This window comes from Mesoplodon bidens, assembly GCF_964165515.1.
Source record: "Mesoplodon bidens genome assembly, chromosome: 2".
NCBI lineage: Eukaryota > Metazoa > Chordata > Mammalia > Artiodactyla > Ziphiidae > Mesoplodon > Mesoplodon bidens.
This window is the reverse complement of record NC_138177.1, coordinates 6,002,043-6,022,320: the sequence shown is the minus strand read 5'-3', so window position 1 is coordinate 6,022,320 and position 20,278 is coordinate 6,002,043. Positions and strand designations below refer to the sequence as shown.

The 20,278-nt window shown below is 36.2% G+C and overlaps 2 protein-coding genes across 3 annotated transcripts in view; both read left to right on the top strand.

The window, feature by feature from the left end:
• CFH (complement factor H) overlaps positions 1 to 1,660 on the top strand; it is a 73,699-nt gene extending 72,039 nt beyond the window's left edge. Inside the window, exons 21-22 of the mRNA XM_081226449.1 lie at positions 604 to 786; positions 1,243 to 1,660. Coding sequence (XP_081082575.1) covers positions 604 to 786; positions 1,243 to 1,439 — 380 coding nt within the window. The 3' untranslated portion in view covers positions 1,440 to 1,660. The remainder of the gene's footprint in view (positions 1 to 603; positions 787 to 1,242) is intronic.
• Positions 1,661 to 10,818: 9,158 nt separating this feature from the next.
• LOC308613256 (complement factor H-related protein 2-like) lies at positions 10,819 to 19,352 on the top strand. 2 transcript variants are annotated; one of them, XM_081226451.1, is made up of 5 exons: positions 10,819 to 10,945; positions 13,613 to 13,807; positions 14,164 to 14,304; positions 18,029 to 18,211; positions 18,663 to 19,352. In XM_081226451.1, the coding sequence occupies exons 1-5, from the start codon at positions 10,861 to 10,863 to the stop codon at positions 18,857 to 18,859; spliced, it is 801 nt and encodes a 266-aa protein (XP_081082577.1). In that variant the 5' UTR covers positions 10,819 to 10,860; the 3' UTR covers positions 18,860 to 19,352. The 2 variants fall into 2 exon arrangements, with proteins under 2 accessions (XP_081082577.1, XP_081082576.1); XM_081226450.1 differs by having other exon boundaries at positions 14,164 to 14,340.
• The last annotated feature ends 926 nt before the right edge of the window (positions 19,353 to 20,278 follow it).

Sequence of the window (20,278 nt, the reverse complement as noted above, 5' to 3'; positions counted from 1 at the left end):
CTCTAACCAGATATCTTCTCTACTCTTTCATAGTCTTCTGAATTAGTTTATTATAATATGCTCAGGATTTTTAGTTAGCAGAAAGAATACAGAGCAGATACAATAAGCAGAAATATTTCTACCTCATCTTGTCCAGAAAAGGAAGACAGCATTCGCTCTCCCACTATTGAAATCTGTAATTGTTTGACTTTTATAAAAGCAGCTGATGGGGCTGATGTTCATTTTGTAATAAAAATGAAAATCAATAAATATGACTAGAGATTCAGCAGACACTGCTGTATGTTGAATACAAGGATAATGTTTTTTATCTTAGCTATCCATCTGTCCAGCATATATTCACTAAGAAAACATGTGTTAATACCAAAACACTGCAAAGCAGACATATTTATTAATGTATTATGTGTACTTTCATGTGGGGTAAAAGTAGGGACTTAAAAATGTGCCTTTTTGTTTAAGTGCTTCAAATTTCTTCAATAAATCATTTCTGTCATCAGAAATCAAAAGGCTGATTGTTACATATTGGGCTATATTTTTTCTTTTTATTTTAAACTGTGGGATTTCCTTTTTTTTCTCTTTCAATAAATCAAACAACATATTTTTTAGACTCTCAAGGAAAATGCGGGCCTCCCCCACCCATAGACAATGGAGACACTACCTCATTCCCGGAACCAGTATATCCTCCAGGATCGACAGTTGGGTACCAATGCCAGGCCTACTATGAACTTCAGGGAAACAGACACATAGTATGTCAGAATGGAGAGTGGTCAGAACCACCAAAGTGCTTAGGTAAATATTTCAATCTTCTTGTGGATCCTGGGAAAATCGGAGCATTGAATATGATGTTTAGCTGTTTATAATAGAATTTTTATGGATTAACTATCAACCATTCTGTTGCATGCTTGACTATCACATAATAATATGTGTGGAAATAAAGTTTGAAAATTTCCTGTTCAAGCAACAATAGCAACAAAAGATTCCTTAATGAAAGCTCTTATGATAATTGACATTATGAATCTTTGATTATAACATTTAATTATTACACTAAAAATAGTACCTCATTCTTACAACATTAACTGTTTAAAATGATGGAAACTACATACTGGATTTTCAATGAGTTGGTTTGTAAAAGGTTTTGAGAAGGAATTTTTGGACCAGAGCAAGAGATTCTACTTGAAAGCCTGAAATTCTGTGGAAAATATTTGTATACTACTTAATGGTTTGTGTTTATTTTTTTAATTTCAGATGCATGTGTAATTTCAGAAGAAATGATGAGAAAACATAACATACAATTAAAATGGAGACATGATAAAAAACTTTATTCTAAAACAGATGACACTATTGAATTTAGGTGTAAACGTGGATATTATCCAAGGACACCTGACGATACATTTCGAACAACCTGTCAGGAGGGAAAACTGGCATATCCTACTTGTGGATGAAACTGTGGTTAAAGTGCAGTTGTAAAACTGAAATATGTACATGTATTCAGAATTTTTAATTATTATTCCAGTTCTCAGTTTCTTTTTATCAAGTATTGTTTATCTCATCTTTATTCATAAATCAGCTTCATGTTAAACATTATAGGGATGATGTAATTATAATCTTGGAGACCAACTAATCACTTCTTAAAAGCACCTCATTAAAACTTGCCAAACCAAAATGCTACGTGTCCTGTTGATAAAACATCTACAGCAAGAAATTAGATGCAATCACTTCAGTACCTCCTTTCATCCATCAATTTCCTAACTTTCTAAAGATTTCTCCAAAACTTCTTAGGTTTCCTAAGATTCTGTTTCAGAAGAAATGGGAAGAAATACTTGTCTCCATTTTCAAAATAACATCACTTCACAAACATGTAAAACGCAAACTATGTAATACCTATATTAGTAATTACATGTAAGTAGTTATTTCTTACTTTTGCTCATCCATCAATAGATAAATATACCAAAAAATAATGAAATACATGATCTTTTAGAAGACGCCATCTAACACACATAATAATTTACATAAAGAGGAATTAGAGGACTTCCCTGGTGGCGCAGTGGTTAAGAATCTGCCTGCCAATGCAGGGAACATGGATTCAAGCCCTGGTCCAGGAAGATCCCACATTCCGTGGAGCAACTAAGCCCGTGTACCACAACTACTGAGCCTGCACTCTAGGGCCCACCAGCCACAACTACTGAGCCCTTGTGCCACAACTACTGAAGCCTGTAAGCCTAGAGCCCATGCTCCGCAACAAAAAAAGCCACCGCCATGAGAAGCCAGCGCACTGCAACGAAGAGCAGTTCCCGTTCGCCTCAACTAGAGAAAGCCCACGCACAGCAAAAAAGACCAAACACAGCCAAAAATAATAAATAAATTTACCTTAAAATACTACACTAAAATCAATAAAAATAACAATATATCTTAAAAAGATGAATTAGAATCAAATTGGTTGCATAACTATCATAACATGACATATAAGTGATTTAAAAAATCCGACATCAAGTATAAACACACATACACGTATAAACACACTATGCCTTGAACACTGAACACGTTTTTGTAGAACAAATATTGGCAAGATGTACAATAGAATATTTAGAATAACTATAGTTGAATTTAGAGACAATAGGGGTAAAACGTGGTGTTTAAATCCTTTTTACTTACCTCTATTGTAAAATTTTCATTGTATATCACCTTTGAACCATAGCATGTTATTTTAAAATAAAGATGTATACAAGGTAAGACAACATATAGTGCATATAGTGTTGACAACTATAGAGACCTCTTTGGTAATGATCTCCAGGTCTAATAACATTTTCATGATTTTGCTGGTATAGAGAGTTTTGGAAACATTCAACCACAAGAGTCTGAAGTGTGATCTTTAGGTTCATACATTTCAAACAGCATAGTTAGTTTAAATCAGTTGACTAGAAACATTATAAATTTCTAAAAATCATGAAAATTTTCACATGAAAATAGGGATACAAATAATTGAGCTAAAATATTTTACGGTGATATTTTGTTACTCCATGTTGCATCAAATCAAGTGGCCTTCTTAGAATAAGAAGCATGGCTGTCACCATTGGAGCTAATTTATCTAAATCTGAATCACTGGTGACAGCTGCTTTTCTCATCCTTAAATTAAATTGTTACAATTGGAAAGTTATCTCTGCTGTTAATGTTAACATTTGTGTATATACTATTTCTCCAAGTTCTTCACCTAATGGTTGTAGAATCTATTTATGACACAAGGCTACAATCAGCTATTTCACTGTTGACTAGAAAATCGTGATTTTAATGATAAATCTTATCATTTTTCTGCATTCATTCATTGTCATTCTGTGTACAGATGAGTGTTAATTTACAGACTCTGTTCACCTTCAACTTTTACCTAAAAAGTTTTGGGAAATCTTTATTTTTGCCCATTAATTTCCAATTTTTGGAGGAAGGACTTGATGTAATAGTAACATTTCATGGTGGCTTTAAGACTTTTTGCCTTTAAAAAAAATTGTTGTTTGTATCAGCATGGATTCCTACATTTTTATTTATTCAATTTATCACAATCAATTATACTCATTCTTTGAAGATAAAATGATCCAAATTTTGGCTACTGAGTGATTCTTAAAACTGGTTCTGATTGCTCCTGATCTATCCGCGTTGGTCTTTGAGCATTCCTCTACTTTTTAGCCCAACACTGATGATCCAGTCTCACTAGATACCTCCCATGCCCAACACCAGTAATCATCTATATTTCCAAAAACGTCTGATTCTTTTTATTGAAGAGTTGTTTTAAGAACCCAAGAATTGTGTTACTGGTGCTAGATGGGAGTTTTCAATACTGCTGACATGTCTTTTCTTCCAGGGTCTCTTGGTTGTCAGACCTTTGAAAGAGAAATGAAATTTTTTCCCATAGTTGGATTTTTAAATATTTTTTGATTGAGGTATAATTGATTTACAGTAGTTTCAGGTGTACAACATAGTGATTCACAATTTTTAACTGTACTCTATTTATAGTTATCATAAAATATTGGCTATACTCCCTGTGTTGTACGACATGTCCTTGTAACTTATATATTTTGTAGCTTATATATTTTATACATAATTGCTTAGCTTATATATTTTATACATACTTAGCTTATATATTTTATACATAATATATTTTATACATAATACTTTGTACCTCTTGATTCCCTACCCCTATCTTGTCCCTCCCCCTTTCCCTCTCCCCGGGGGTAACCTCTTGTTTGTTCTCTATACCTGTGAATCTCTTTCTGCTATGTTACATTCACTAGTTGGCTATATTTTTTAGATTCCACACATAAGTGATATCATACTTTATTTGTCTTTCTCTGTACGACAAATTTCACTCAGAATAGTACCCCCCACGTCCATCCATGTTGTTGCAAATGGCAAAATTTTATACTTTTTATGGCTGACTTGTTCCAATGTGTGTGTGTTTATATATGTCTATATATACACATATATACATATGCAGTGTGGTGGGTTTGGGTAAACCTAGTTGGGTATAAAGATAAGAAAACAATCAGACTGGGTTTTTCTTTCAGTGTCATCCTGGTTATTGCAGGTAAGCTAGGGAAGAGAAGATTTAATTTTGGGTCACATTCATCTAATTCATCTGTTTACATTGAAGGAGGAGTATTAATTTCCAAGCTGAGATGGCTTTTTTTTTTTTTTTTTTTGCGGTACGCTGGCCTCTCCCCGTTGTGGCCTCTCCCGTTGCGGAGCACAGGCTCCGGTCGCGCAGGCTCAGCGGCCATGGCTCACGGGCCCAGCGGCTCCGCGGCACGTGGGATCTTCCCAGACAGGGGCACGAACCCGCATCCCCTGCATCGGCAGACGAACTCTCAACCACTGCGCCACCAGGGAAGTCCAAAGCGTACACTTTTTAAGCAGACAGTTCAGTGAGTTCTGACAAATGTATTCAGTTACACAAGCACCATGTACTCAAGCTATGGACGGTTCTATAACCTGAAGAGGTTCCTATGCAGACAATCTGCTCCTTCCAACCCTAGCGTCTGGGACCCTTGATTCGTCTTCTGTGCCTATAGTTTTGCTTTTCTGGAATAAATAGTCACAAACTGGGAATAATCCAAGTGTCCATCAACTCGTGGGTGGATAGTCCTTTGTTCTTTTCTTTTAAAAAAATTATTTATTTTTGGTTGCGTGGGGTCTTTGCTGACGCACTCGGGCTTTCTCTAGTTGCGTTGAGCAGGGCTACTCTTCGTTGCGGTGCACAGGCTTCTCATTGTGGTGTCTTCTCTTGTTAGGGTGCACGGGTTCCAGGCGCATGGGCTTCAGTAGTTGTGGCATGTGGGCTCAGTAGTTGTGGCGTGCGGGCTCTAGAGTGCAGGCTCAGTAGTTGTGACACATGGGCTTAGTTGCTCCATGGCAGGTGGGATCTTCCCGGACCAGGGCTTGAACCCGTGTCCCTTGCATTAGCAGGCAGATTCTTAATCACTGTGCCACCAGAGAAGTCCCTAGACCTTTGGTCTTATTGGCCAGCTTCTGTTAGTCACATGTTTCACTACTGGTGTTAAAACCATTGATAGTTATTCTTCAGTTTCCAATATTATCATATCATCATCAATATACATTGGAGATCTGCATTAACTACAAATCTCTTCTAACCAATTTATGACCTGAAGTCAGGTAGCACTTGGCAACATAGTAAATGTATCAATACACATGAAAGAGAACTGAAGTTAGCTGTTTTTCAAAGAGCTATTAATGTTGGAAAGAAGATGGAATGTGTCCCCCAAAATCCCAATGTTGAAACCAAACCCCCTAATATGATAGGATTAAGAGGTACGATCTCTGGAAGGTGATTAGGATTAAATGAAGTCCTCAGGGTGGAGCACTTATAAATGGGATTGGGGCCCCCATAAGACTAACAATAGCACTTGCTTCCTTTGGCTTCCATTTGTGCTTTTTATACCATGCTCTCTCTGAGAACTGATAGAAGTTTCTTTTCTACTCTGTAGCTTCTGACGGTGGCCATCAGTCTGGATGTTTCTTGGCTTGCAGCTGCATCATTCTAATCTTTGCCTCTCTGGTCACAAAATATTCTCTCTGTGTGCTTTGTCTTTACTTGGTATTTTCTTCTTCTTAAGCGGACATCAGCCATATTTCACTGCAGCCCACCATAATGACCTCATCTTCACTTGATTACATCTTTTAGACACCCTAATTCCAAATAAGGTAATACTTTTAAGTCTTGGGTGTAAGGACTCTAAAAAATCTTTTGAGGGACACTGTTCAACACATAACAATCCACATTGTAGCCTCTCAAATTTTTATCTTTCCCATGTGTAAAATATATTCACTCAATCCCAACATCCCCCAAAGTTTTAACCCTTTCCAGCATCAACTCTAAGGCCCAAGTTTCATCTAAATATCTTCTATATCACTTATGGGGAAGACTCAGTTTCTGGTCCATCCTTGGGCAAAATTCTTATTCATGCACGACTCTGTAAGCCCAGAAAACAAGTAATATGCTTCCAAAGTAACATGTTAAGACCCATATAGGATAGATATTACCATTATAAAATGGAGAAATAGAAATTTTTAAAAGGGGGTCTCAGGTCTCAAGGAAATCCAAAACCCAGCAGGAGAAATCTCATTCGTTTCCAAGAACAGAGAACACTCCTCTGTGAAATTCATGTTCTGTCCTTGGGCCCCCTGGAGCGGCAGCCCCAACTTTTTGGACCATCAGGGAGGTGACCCCACTTTCTCAGCTGAAGCAGTCCTTGTTGGCCCAGGCTTCTCTATGCATGGCCCAATCTTTGGAGACTTTCCTCCTTTATTTGCATGATCCCTGTCCCTTTCATTCCGTGCTGGAAGCATTTCTGTTGGTATAACATTCTCAAAAATCTTGTCAGTCCCTTGTGCACTAATAGGTACAAGCTCTCAGACGTGAGGGTACATTCCAGATCTTCCCTGGATAATAGTGTTTCTTCTGACTTAGGCTGAGACAATTGCTTGGAATTCAAGTCACATGCCTAACATTTTAAGCAAAGGATTATCCAGCCTCACTCTGGCCTTGATTGGTGAATACACTATGTGGACAGGTTGAGAATTTTCTAATCATCTCATGCTGCTTCCTTTTTGCTTGACAGTTCATCCTTCAATTTACATCTTATCACACATATTTTACTACAAGCAGCAAGAAGAAATCAGGTGGATCTTCCATAGTCAGTTAGGAATCTTCTGAACTAAATATGCAAGGTCATCACTGTGCTGGTTAATTTTGTGTCAGCTTGGCTTAGACTACACTACTCAGGTGTCTGGTCAAAGTATCAGTCTAGATGTTTCTGTGAAGGCATTTTAAAGACATGATTAACATCTATTCACAGACTATGAACAACACAAAGCACCTTCCGTAATGTGGGTGCACTTCATCCAATCTGTTGAAGCCTTTAAGAGAAAACATTGAGCTCCTTCCAGGAGGAAGGAACTCTGCCTCTAACGGCCTTCAAACTCAAAACTGCAACACATGCCCTTCCTGGGTTTCCAGGCTTCTCCCTGCCTTGCAGGTTCCAGACTTGCCAGCCTGCCCAATCACATGAGCCAATTCCTTAACACAAACCTCAACATCTGTGTTTGTCTCTCTGTCACTTCCTGTGTGTGTGTGTTTTACTGATATAGGATATTGCTTCTGTTCCTCTAAAGAGAACTTTGACTACTACAGATTTTGGTAATGAGAGATCCTAAAGAAAGAAAATCTTCAGGATAAATTTTCTAACCTGTTTCTGGGATTTCTGTAATTTATTCTCAAATCTGATATTTTTAACATCACTAATGAATCTACTACGCCTAGGAAAGAGGGCACCAATAGTCCGTGGCATGATGTGACAAGAGAGATACACAAGATATCAACACTGGGTACTTCCAATCATATTTATATGTGACAAGTATTTGATATCATAGAACATTTTTGTCAAACTAATGAGAAGAATTGGATTGGCTGGTTGATCTTCATTGCACGAGACGCAGTGGGGAAAGAAAAAGTTGAGCTCAGAATTCAAATCCACAGTTCAGATGCTGCACAAATGCCCTTAAAGTTTCTCTGTTGACCCTGAAGGAAACCCTTATCTCCTGTATCCCCAGAGCTGAGATCTCTGGAAAGTAAACCCAGAGTCTGATCCTACGAGTAGGTGGATTACAGTGCAAATTAAGTTTCCAACTACACGGGTTGTCCGCTGTTCAAGTGGGAAGGAATGGGGTCCTGAACATTGGTAGGAAAATTGGTCACAAGGAGATGAAAAGAGGTATGTGGATAGATCTCTCTGATGAGCAAAAAGGTGAGGATATTTATATCCTATGTGATGCTCAGCAAAGGCTGATCTCAGCAGATGCACATTTATGGATCCAGTGGATAGGGTGACCTCTTTGATGGATTCCAGTCAGACTCTGTCCCCAGCCACTGCTGTCATTTCCTGGTGGGGTCATGTACAATGGCCATGGTAATAGGAATGGAGGTGATCTGTGAGATCAGCAACATGGACTTCCTACCCCCAAAGCCTATCTGATTAGCCACTGCTGACGGCCCTGTCTCCTAGCAGCAGAGACCAGATGAGTTTTTGGTGAGGCACAATCCCTGGTGTGATCAGCCAGCCACCTGATGGCAGGTTGATTACTTTGGACACTTCCATCATGGAAGGGGCTGTGTTTTGTTCTTCCTGAAATAGATACTCAACCTGGGAATGGATTTGCCTTCCCTACACACAAGCTTCTGCCAAATCAACCCTCTGTGCACTTATCCACATAGCGGTAATCCACACATCATTGCTTCTCATCAAGGAACTTACATGACAACAAATGAAATGCAGCAATAGCCTACATTTTTGGAATTCACAAAAATTCAAAGAATTTTTTGGGGGTCATGTTCAAAACATAAACTAATTGGGAAAATTTGACATCTTTATGATGTTAAATGTTCCAATCCAAGTTCATCATCTTCTCCTTCCCTGATTTGTCTTTTAATATTTTTCTCAGCAATGTTTTGTAGTTTTCAGTGTAGCTCTCTTAAAATATTTTGTCAAATGTATTCCTTAATACAGTTTTTAGAGTATTTATAAAAGGTGGTGTCCTTTATAATATTTTTTCAGCTTTGGTTTCTGTATAAAGTTTTGTATATATTATTTCTAATAGCCTTTTTTGTAGAATCCTTAATTTTTAAACATTACTTAATTATGTTTTACTCTGTCCTTACATGCCTCTTTTTCTTTTGCCTTGGTGAATTCAACATTATCTGAATTATTTATTATTATAAAATAGTCTTCGTTATTCTCTGATAATCCTCTTTTGAATTTTATTTTATCTGATATTGGAACTTCAGCCCATAAATGCTCATGTGGATTTAGTAGATAATTTAAGGAATAATGTGAAGATTACCAGGAATTTCCCCGGTGGGGCTTCATGGATTTCTCCTCTCGCACGCAGATGTCCTGCCTGCCTCACACACAAGTTCCTAAATTGTCACAAAAAGACAAACTCTTGATTCCTCCTGGAGCTCAACCGCTCATCACCATGTGTATGTGAGTGTGTTCTAAGTTCAGAAAATGGGTAAATACGGATCTCACAGTTTGGTTCCATTCTTTCAAAGTGTGGACCCTTTCTATTTTCTGCTAGCTTTTACTCCCTCAAGCAGTCATTGTTAAAATTTGTGTTAGCAAATAATTTTTATTCATAGAAAGTTTAGTTTGATATAAACTATTGTGCTATTCTGGAAGCCTTAATTACATATATTAATAAATTATTTTATATTTTGAAACTATTGTAGTTATATTAAGAAAATAAATAAATAATTTCAATGCATTAACTCTGAATCTGTGACTGTTTTTTTTTCCTTTATATTAATACTATATTTTCCATATTAATTATCTGTTTGAAAGCAATTCTCATATTAAAGAATTGTATTTTACATTACGTTGAATAGAATTGACTATATAAATATTTATATATAAATAAAATAGAGAATAAGTGTAATTAAGTTAGTGAAAGACTAGGTGAGGATTTTTGAGCTATATTCCTACAACCAAAGGGATATCATTGTGTGCATCTGAATATTAAAAAAAAAAAGATGCCTCAAGAACATTAAAGAATATTTAATGCTAAGAATATGCTGAAACTCTTGTACTCAGTAGTGTGATCTCACATAAGTTAAAAAAAAAAGAATCAGTGCTTCCCTAAGCACAAGAAAATACAGATGTTAGGGTTTCCCTGGTGGCACAGTTGTTGAGAGTCCGCCTGCCGATTCAGGGGACATGGATTCGTGCCCCGGTCCGGGAAGATCCCACATGCCATGGAGTGGCTGGGCCCGTGAGCCATGGCTGCTGAGCCTGTGCGTTTGGAGCCTCTGCTCCGCAATGCGAGAGCCCACAACAGTGAGAGGCCTGTGTACTGCAAAAAATATATATATATATACACATGATAGAATAAGATCCAAATACACGTTGGTTTTCCTAGACCCCTAAGCAAATAAGCTGAACGAAGGTAAATAAAAGACATGAGAAAGTGATAGTGACATGGACTCAGAGTTATTCACATATGATTCACCTGGTTGAGAAAGAACTCCACTTACTTTAAAGAAGTGTTTAACAATTAGTGTTTTATATCACTTCTGGAGCCCGCCTATTACTGTCCCCCAAAAAGGTTGTACAAGTACTTAACAGGGAATGAACTTAAGAAATTGTTGTGAAACCACTACCCGTAATTCAGGGATTTTGCAAAGCTGTTTGAACTTTGATATTTACTAAGTGACCTCAGTTAACTAGCATCACAGTAATGTCCTTAAGTTCAGAGTCACACTTGGTAAACTGCTAAACAATCAAACAACACAACTGGAATATTTGTATGAACGTGCCTTTGGGAATATCTAACATGCTGTTACTACTCAATGTCATCCTCACCCTGTGGGTTTCCTGTGCTCATGCACAAGGTAAGTTGAAACACCTCTGAACACTCAGCTTCCCTCTTGAATGTAACTCCACGTTTTATCTACTTTCACCTGTCTTTATATTTTAATGATAGACTAATAGGAATTGTCTGTATTGTGTCATCATGTTAGAGTGTAACCTCACAGGAAAATTATCTCATATTCTCTTAAGGGAAAACGAAAAAAAATTATGTTTTTTCTGTTTTTTGTGTTCCACAGCAAAGGACTCTCAACTCTGATTATAAAGATAAGTGAATATGCTCACACAACATTAGGAAAGAAGTCACAGGCTAGCTTCTGACTTCAAAATGGATGGAGGTTTTTTTTTTTTTTTTTTTGCTCTACATGGGCCTCTCACTGTTGTGGCCTCTCCCGTTGCGGAGCACAGGCTCCGGACGTGCAGGCTCAGCGGCCATGGCTCACGGGCCTAGCCGCAGTTGTGGGATTCTCCTGGACCGGGGCATGAACCAGTGTCCCCTGCATCGGCAGGCAGACTCTCAACCACTGCGCTACCAGAGAAGCCCTTTTTTTTTTTTTGAGGTTTCTTATTTTTAATGCAAGGAAATATTTGGGAGTGATGGCTATCTTTATGATCTTGCATATAGTGATAGTTTTATGGATTCATATGTCAAAACTCATTAAATCAGGCATTTCAAATACATTTAGTTTACTGTGTTTTAATTATAATTTCATTCAGCTGTTAAAAGTCATTGACATCATGATCAATTTAATATTTCAATAAAATAAACAGTAGGTTAAAAGAAGTATCTATTTCAACAAAAAGTATAGTAAATTCTTAATTCCAGTGGAATGACAATTAGTTTTACTTTACATTTCTGAGGTCAGAAGTAATTGTTGGGCAAATAAATTAATAAATAATTTTAGAGCATTAACCCTAGCACATTGTTCACTGATGTGTTTTCACATTTGTAGTGACATTTCCTATATTAATTTACCTGAATGCAATTATTCTATATCAAAAATTATCTTTTATAACATAACAAATATTGTGGATCCTTTCACTTATCTTTAAATTAAGGAACACTTTATTTTTGTATATTAATTCTAATTTTACATGTACACATCTTTAAGATTTTATTGACACAATTATGTTTATTTTGTTCTTTTACAACTCTATGGATCCATCATGATATCTTTTTAAAGTGTCTTATTTCTTTTAAAATCAAAATATCCTTTCCAAGTTATTGTAAACAAAACCTCTAATATGCTTAAGGATTTCTCATTGCACCATTTTTGATTAGAATATGAAACACTATTTGTTATTTTTAATTTACAAGAAGAGTGAATCTAAATAATTTTTTGCATGGTTGGTTTTGTATGCTATATAAGTCTATATTTGGGCAATTTCTTTCATCAGCAATAGCAATAACAATACAACAATGATTCCTGTCCAATGTAAACTATTCTCATTCACGGAACCCTTTCTAAAAGTAACCTTTGAGCTGAAAGCCCCATAAGTTTGGGTTGCAACAAGGTTTTTCAACAGAGAATGGAAGCCATTTTGTGGAAACACACCTGTGTGTAAATAGAAACATCTTTGTGTATTTAGTAGACGGACACAGTTTGAATTCTGTCCTCCAAAATTCATATGTTGAAATTCTAACTCCCAGGAGCTCAGAATGTGTCTGTACATGAAGGTACGGTCTTTAAAGAGGTAATTTAAGTTAAAATGAGGTCATTATGATGGGCTCAGATTCAATAAATCGGGTGTCAGAATCAGAGGAGGAAATTAGGACACAGACACATAGAGGGCAAACCTCGTGAAGACACAGGGAGAAGATGGTCATCTACAAGCCAAGGAGAGAGGCCACAGAAGAAACCAGCCCTTCTGATACCTTTATCTTGGACCTCTCACCTCTAGAATTGTGAGAGAATAAATTTCTTTGTTTTAAGCTTCCCCATCTATAGTACTTTGTATGGCAGCCCAAACAAATAAATACAATCATACTTACACATTTTAAGTGTACAGTAATAATCAAAAAGTATTTTTCTATTTTCCACTCAAGTATATTTAAATTCTTACATACATATTTTTAGAGGACATTCATCACAAGTTAGTAATTATATCTTAGCGGTTTTTTGTTGTTAATATTTTTCCTTTGTGAATATTTTATATTCAAATTGTCTTCACTGAAAAGATTAGACATAGTCATATATACATGTATGACTATATGTATATGAATATATATATATTCATATGTGAATGTATATTTGTTCATATATGTCTCCTATGAAACATGTGACATGGACTGGGGGAGGAGAGAATGAAAGGACTGAGATTCTGGGGAATCTCTGTGGAAGACACAGGAAGAAGAGGCACAAGAAATGAAAGGAGAACTACAGACAGTCTTCCCATCCCTCCAGAAGCAAACGGCTTAGATCTGGGAGGTTTACTACATAGAACCACTTTTGTTCTCTTCCTCAGTGTTTACATTTTTCTGTGTGATTTTAATCTTGAAAATGCATCCAAAGAACTTAAACATCCTGAGCTCTTCAAGTACCTATGTACTCTTAGTTATACATTGTCCCAGATCTCGGTCACTAATGCAAGTGGAATAATTAAGCTAAATAGAATAATAAATTCACCAATGGGATTATTAACATAAGTAGAACTATTCATTAATGTAGGATACTATTTCTTTTCTTAAGGAAGAACGTGTGATTTTCCAGAGATAAAACATGGAACCATATATGATGAAAACAGTTATAAACAAATCTTCCCAGTTGACATAGGGAAATATTTCTACTACACCTGTGATCACAGCTTTGTGTCCCCTTCACAATTACTCTGGAATCGAATAATCTGTACACATGAAGGATGGTCACCAAGACCAAAGTGTCTCAGTGAGTAAACACCCTCCTCATTGTCTGGATGCATTATCCAGTGTGTTCAGTGATTGGAGAGGCTCTGCCTGAAGGCATCACAGAGCCTGGACAGTCATAGCAGCGGGAACCGGAGGGGCCAGCAAAGATGATCTATGTCATTGCTCGTTGTGAGAAGCTGTTTGTAGAAAGTAACTTTACAAACGTAAATTTTTTCTATATTCAAGTCTTAATTACTGGCATGGCATTTTAATTTTTTACATGCATGGCCTAATTTTTAAGAAACAAAATTTTTGTACTTGATTTCTCTTCTGAAGTTTGCAAAATGTAATGCTCTTTCATTGAAAGATTTGTATCTGTCATCTTTTGGCTTTTAGGACAGTGCTTTTTCCCTTGGGTGGAAAATGGTTATTCTGCATCTTCAGGACAAACACATCAGGAAGGTGACACTGTACAAATTGTGTGTGACACTGGCTATAGCCTCCCAAATGATCGGAGCAACGTTACATGTGCAGAAGGTGGCTGGTCCTCCCCTCCTAAATGCAGTCGTGTCTGTAAGCAAAACACTGTCCTCTGGGATCTTGAATTCTTTTATATTTTATGGAGAGATAACAGTATTTAGTATATGCAGTATTGCTGTTTCTACTATTGTCACCTTTTCAGTATCAGGGTTCCAACTGTGTCTGAGTAGACATGCAAATATCTGGATCATCACTAGAAAATCATCTTGTCTACTTACATAAATTAAATGTAGGTACTAATAGAAAACACTAGCCAAGTACACAGTGAAAAACTATAATTCTCACATTATATAGTTTCTTCAGTGTATTTTTTATCAGAATCAACAAACTTGATAATACATATTGTGCTGCTTCTCAAATATACAGCATTTTTAATATAATTCCTAATAATTTCACATAATATAACAATGCATCAAATGAAGCAAGTCAAAATATGGTTCTCTCATGATGCTTTAAAAGGTAGTTTAATTCTGACAAGGTCATTTGGCAAGTTAGTGAATGATTCAAAGGAAGGAGACAAAGGGAGAGAAGAAAATTAGCCTTTTTTAAGTGTGCAAAACCAAATTTATAAAATTGAAAATTTCAGTTCCCACATATGGCTTTTACTTTACTTCCACTTAGGATAAGTCTATTTATAATACTGCTGAAATATGCCATTCACATTGTTTGATGATCTTTCCTATTATGATGTATGTGTGTTTTCCATACCAATAAGTAATTCTCTGAAACTGTCTAACTGGAAATATTGTCAGATCCCATAGGTAAGAGCTCAGGCCCCCAAGACTGCTCTCCTACCCCACCCCCTTCAGAATTCAATCACAAGTCCAGCTTGTCATCTGTGCTTCTGTTTACTGGCTATACATTAGAGGTTCCTGGGACTTCCTCTTCAGGTTCAATTAGTTTGCTAGAGTGGCTCATAGAACTCAAAGAAACATTTGATTTACCAGATTCCCAGTTTAAGGAACATAACTCAGCAACTGGCAGATGAAAGAGATGAATAGGGCAAGATACAGGGAAAGGTGCAGAGTTTCCATGCCCTCCTAGTGGCCACTCTCCCAGCACGTCCACATGTTCGCCTGCTAGGAATCTCTCAAAATCCCATCCTTTTCATGTTTTATGGAGGCTTTATCACAGGGGCAAATTGATTAACCCATCGGCCATCGGCAGTTGATGCAATCTGCAGCCCCTCTTCCCTCCCTGGAGGTCAGGGGTGTGGGACTGAATCTTCTAACTTTCTCATCACAAGGTGGCTCCCTTGGCAACCAGCTTAGCTGCTTTCCATTGCATATATACAATGGAATACTACTCAGCCATAAAAAAGAAAGAAATAGTGCCATTTGCAGCAACATGGGTGGACCTAGAGAATATTATCCTTAGTGAAATACGTTAGACAGAGAAAGACAAATACTGTATGATATTATTTATATGTGGAATCTAAAAAATAATACAACTTTGAATGTATATGCAAAATAGAAACATACTCACAGGTATAGAAGACAAACTAGTGGTTACCAAAGGGGAGAAGGAAGTCAGGAGGGACAAGTTAGAGGTGTGGGATTAAGGGATACAAACTACTATGTACAAAACAGTTATGCAACAATGATATACTGTATAGCACAGGGAATTATAGTCAATGTCTTAACCTATAAGGGAGTATAATCTGCAAAAATATTGAATCATTATGCTGTACACCTGAAACTAACACAATATTGGAAACCAACTACACTTCAATTTAAAACAACAAAAAAACTGATCGTGCTGCTTGTTGGTGAGGATGAGAATCAACTGGAACGTTTACACATTGCCAATGGGAATGTAAGATGGCACAATCACCTTGAAAACCAGTATGGTAGTTTGTTGTAGATTCAGCCAAACACATATCAGATAGCCCAGCAATTTTACTTCTAGGTGTATATCAGGAAATAGTAAATAAATGTTCATTCAAAGACTTGAGTTCAAGTGTTCAGAAATAGCTCAATCATAACTGCCACAACCTGGAAACACTCCAAAAGTCATTCAACAGAGGATAAAATGGATAAACATATTTTATATCCATAGAAAGCTACCCTGCTCCACAAGGGAAAGGAGTGACCCAGTGATGCAAGACACCACATAGAAGAATGGGTCTGACATTGGATGAAATAAAGCAGCCAGATGTAAGAGAATGCATGCTGTATGAATCCATGATACAAAGTTGTAGGAAGGCAAAATTATAGTGACAGAGAGAACATGGGCTTCCTAGAGGAAGAGAGTTGGGGGAGGTGGAGTAGAAAGGAAACAACAGACTTTTAAAGGAAGATGAAAACTGCCTCTAGTTTGGTTGGGTTTGTGGTTACACAGGTGTACACATTGTCACATCATTGGCCCACACGCTAATATGTGTGGATCTTATTGTATGTAGTTCATATCTGAATAAAGGTGATTTTAAAAATGAGCACTTGGAAACCAAAGATATAGCTGTCCAAAATATTGTAATGTGATTGAGTCACTAGAAGAAAAGGAGCCATAGAAATCTGCCTAAATAGGAAATTAAAAGTGAGAGAATATATAAAATTATTAGAAACCAGAAGTCCAGACAGAAAGAAGGGAAAAAAATTATAAAATATAAACAAAAATAGCACAAAGGAGAGAACAATGTCAGCAAGATAAAGGATAAGACAACCCTCCTGGTATCCCACCTTCAACAATAATAATTTAGCATCTATCCACAAAAACCCCTTTATGGGAGATGCAGGACCCAGGTTCCAGGAGATTATGAAGCCTCAGGGATGCAGTCCAAGCACAAAGACAGGTGTTTTGTTCCCTCCCAGTGTGGGTGAAAGTCTAGATTGAACACTTGGCCCCTGTTGATCAAGGTAGGGAGAGGGTTGGTCGGTCTCAGGTCTCTTCAATGGTGTTTTTCTAGAGTGAGTCCTGTACTGTGAAAAAATGTTTCTCTTGCTAGGCTGATCCTTTCCTGTGCCTTTGGCTAAAGGAAGCAGAGTCTTCCTGGGACTTTTTTGTTGTTGTTAATTTTGCCTGAACATGAGATCATTTCTGGGTGGCGGTCTCAGTGCCCAGTCCAGGATACATACAAGACAAAGTGAAAACTCAGACAACTCACTGCAGTGTAACTCCTTGAATCCCAAGGTCACTAAAAGATCTACTTCTTCTACACCCTTCACAATCTCTTACCTTGGTCTTTATAACACGTTCAGGATTTTTAGTTAACAGAGGGAATATTTATCAGAAGAAATAAATAAGCAGAAATGTTCCCGTCTCATTTTGTCCAGAACAGGAAGCCAGAAAGTCCCTTTCACGTTATACACATTTGTAATTCTTTGAATTTTATTTAAAAAGCTGATGTTTCTCTTCTAATAAAAATGAAAATCAATAAAAAAATTACCAGAGATTCAATAGCCACTGCACTATGCTTAATATACAAGACCAAGAAACTTTCTTTGTTTATTTTAGCTATCCATCTCTCTACCATATATTCATTAAGGAAAACATCTTTAAATACCAGGAAGACATATTTGTTAATGTGTTATGTGTGCTTTCATGTGGGGTGAAAGGAAGGGCTTAAAATGTGACTCTTGGTTTAAGTGATTAAAATTTTTTCAGTGAATCATTTCTGTCATCAGAAATCACGTCTTGATATTACATATTGTTCTATACTTTTATTTACTTTCTTTAACCTGTGTTTGTCTTTGATCTCTCAATGAATCAAATTATTTTTCAGACTCTCAAGGAAAATGTGGGCCTCCCCCACCAATAGACAATGGAGACATTACCTCATTCCCGGCACCAGTATATCCTCCAGAATCGATAGTTGAGTACCAATGCCAGGCCTACTATGAACTTCAGGGAAACAGATACATAGTATGTCAGAATGGAGAGTGGTCAGAACCACCAAAATGCTTAGGTAAATATTTTAATCTTCTCGTGGATCCTGGGAAAATCAGTGTAATTGGTATAATATTTTGCTGTTTATAATTGAATTTTTATGGATTAACAATTCTATTGAATGCTTGGCTAACAAATATTAATATGTGAGAAAATAAAGTTTGAAAAATTCTTGTTCAAGCAACTATAACAATGAAAGGTTATTTAATAAAAGCTCTTAATGTGATAGTGACATTATGAATCTTTTATTATAACACTTAATTATTAAATTAAACATAGCACCTCATTTTTATATCATTAATTGTTTAAAACGATGGAATTTACATAATGGATTTTCAATGAGTTGGTTTAGAAAATATTTTGAGAATGAAATCCTGGACCAGTGTAAAAGATTCTACTTGAAAGTCTGAAATTCTTTGGAAAATATTTGTATGCTACTTAATGTTTTTTGTTGATTTTTTTAACTTCAGATGCATGTGTAATTTCAGAAGAAATGATGAAAAAAAATAACATCCAGTTAAAATGGAGACGTGATAAAAAATTTTATGCTAAAACAGATGACACTATTGAATTTACGTGTAAACGTGGATATTATCCAAGGACACCTGACTATACATTTCGAGCAACCTGTCAGGAAGGAAAACTGGCATATCCTACTTGTGGATGAAACAGTGGTTAAAACGCAGTTGTAAAGTTGAAATATGTACATGCATTCAGAATTTTTCATTATTAATCCAATTCTCAGTTTCTTTTATCAAGTAAATCAGAATTTGTGTTAAGTATTATGTGGATGATGTAATTAAAATCTGGGAGACCAATGAATCACTTCTTAAAAGTACTTCACTAAAACCTGGCAAACAAAAATGCTATGTGTCCTGTTCACAAAACATCTGTGGCAAGAAATTAGATGCAATCACTTCAGTGTCTCCTTCCATCCATCATTCTCCTAACTTTCTCGAAGCTTTCTCTGTAACTTCTGAGGCTTTCTGAGACTGTTTCAGAAGAAATGGAAAAAAAATGCTTGTGTCCATCTTCAAAATAATATCACTTCACAAACAACTAAAAAGCAATCTGTGTCATACCTATACTAGTAATTAGATCTAGTTATTACTTACCTTTGCTTACCGATCAATAGACAAATATACCAAAAAATGATGAAATCTGTGTTCTTCTACAAGATGTCTATCTAGCACATGTAATAAACAAGTCATAAGGAGGAGTTAGAATCTAATTGGGTATATATCTATCATGTTGACATAAAAAGTGGTTTAAAAAATCCAATATGAAGTATAAACACACACACACACACACACACACACAAACACTATGCTCTGATACTGAATAAAGGTTTATAGAACAAAGATTGGTAGGAAGTGCAATAAAATATTTTTAAAAACTATAGTTGAATTTAGAAATAATAGGGGTAAGAGGTAGTGTTTAACTCCTTTATACTTATGTGGATTCTAAATTTATTAGCCTTTAAAGTATATATATCACCTTTGAATATTTTATTTTGAATAAATATATATATAAAGCAAGACAATACACACTGAGAATTCTAAAGACCTCTTTGGTACTGACCTTCAGATCTAATAACATTTTCATGAGTTTGCTGGTATAGAGAGTTTCGGAAACATTCCATCACAAGAGTCTGAAATGTGATCTTTATGTTTTTAATTTCAAACAGCATAGCTAAAAATCCGTTGACTAGAAACATTTTAAATTTCTACAAAAAACGAGTACTTGAAGATGAAAATAAATATATAAATAATTTAAAATATTTTAGGTAGTACCTTGTTACTGTTTTGTGTAAATATCCATCACTATACACTGTTACAAAATGCTTTCCTTGTAATAAGAAATTTTAAGATCTACTATCTAAGCAACTTTCAGATATACGATACAGTATTATTAACTATAGTTACCTGCTGTGTGTTACATTTCAATGACTAATTTTTTTTACAGCTGAAAGTTTGTACTTTTTCTTTACCCATTTTGCCCAACCCCCCATTCCACTTCCAGACTCTGGCAACCACTAATCAATTCTCAGTATCCATGAGCTCAGTTTTCAGTTGGTTTAATTGTT

What these genes read in the sequence shown, in the direction of transcription:
- LOC308613256 (XM_081226450.1), top strand. Translation starts at nt 10,861, where the DNA reads ATGAACGTGCCTTTGGGAATATCTAACATGCTGTTACTACTCAATGTC. An exon ending in TCCTAAATGCAGTCGTGTCT is followed by an intron (nt 14,341 to 18,028) that starts GTAAGCAAAACA and finishes ATTATTTTTCAG; the next exon opens with ACTCTCAAGGAAAATGTGGG. An exon ending in AGAACCACCAAAATGCTTAG is followed by an intron (nt 18,212 to 18,662) that starts GTAAATATTTTA and finishes TTTTAACTTCAG; the next exon opens with ATGCATGTGTAATTTCAGAA.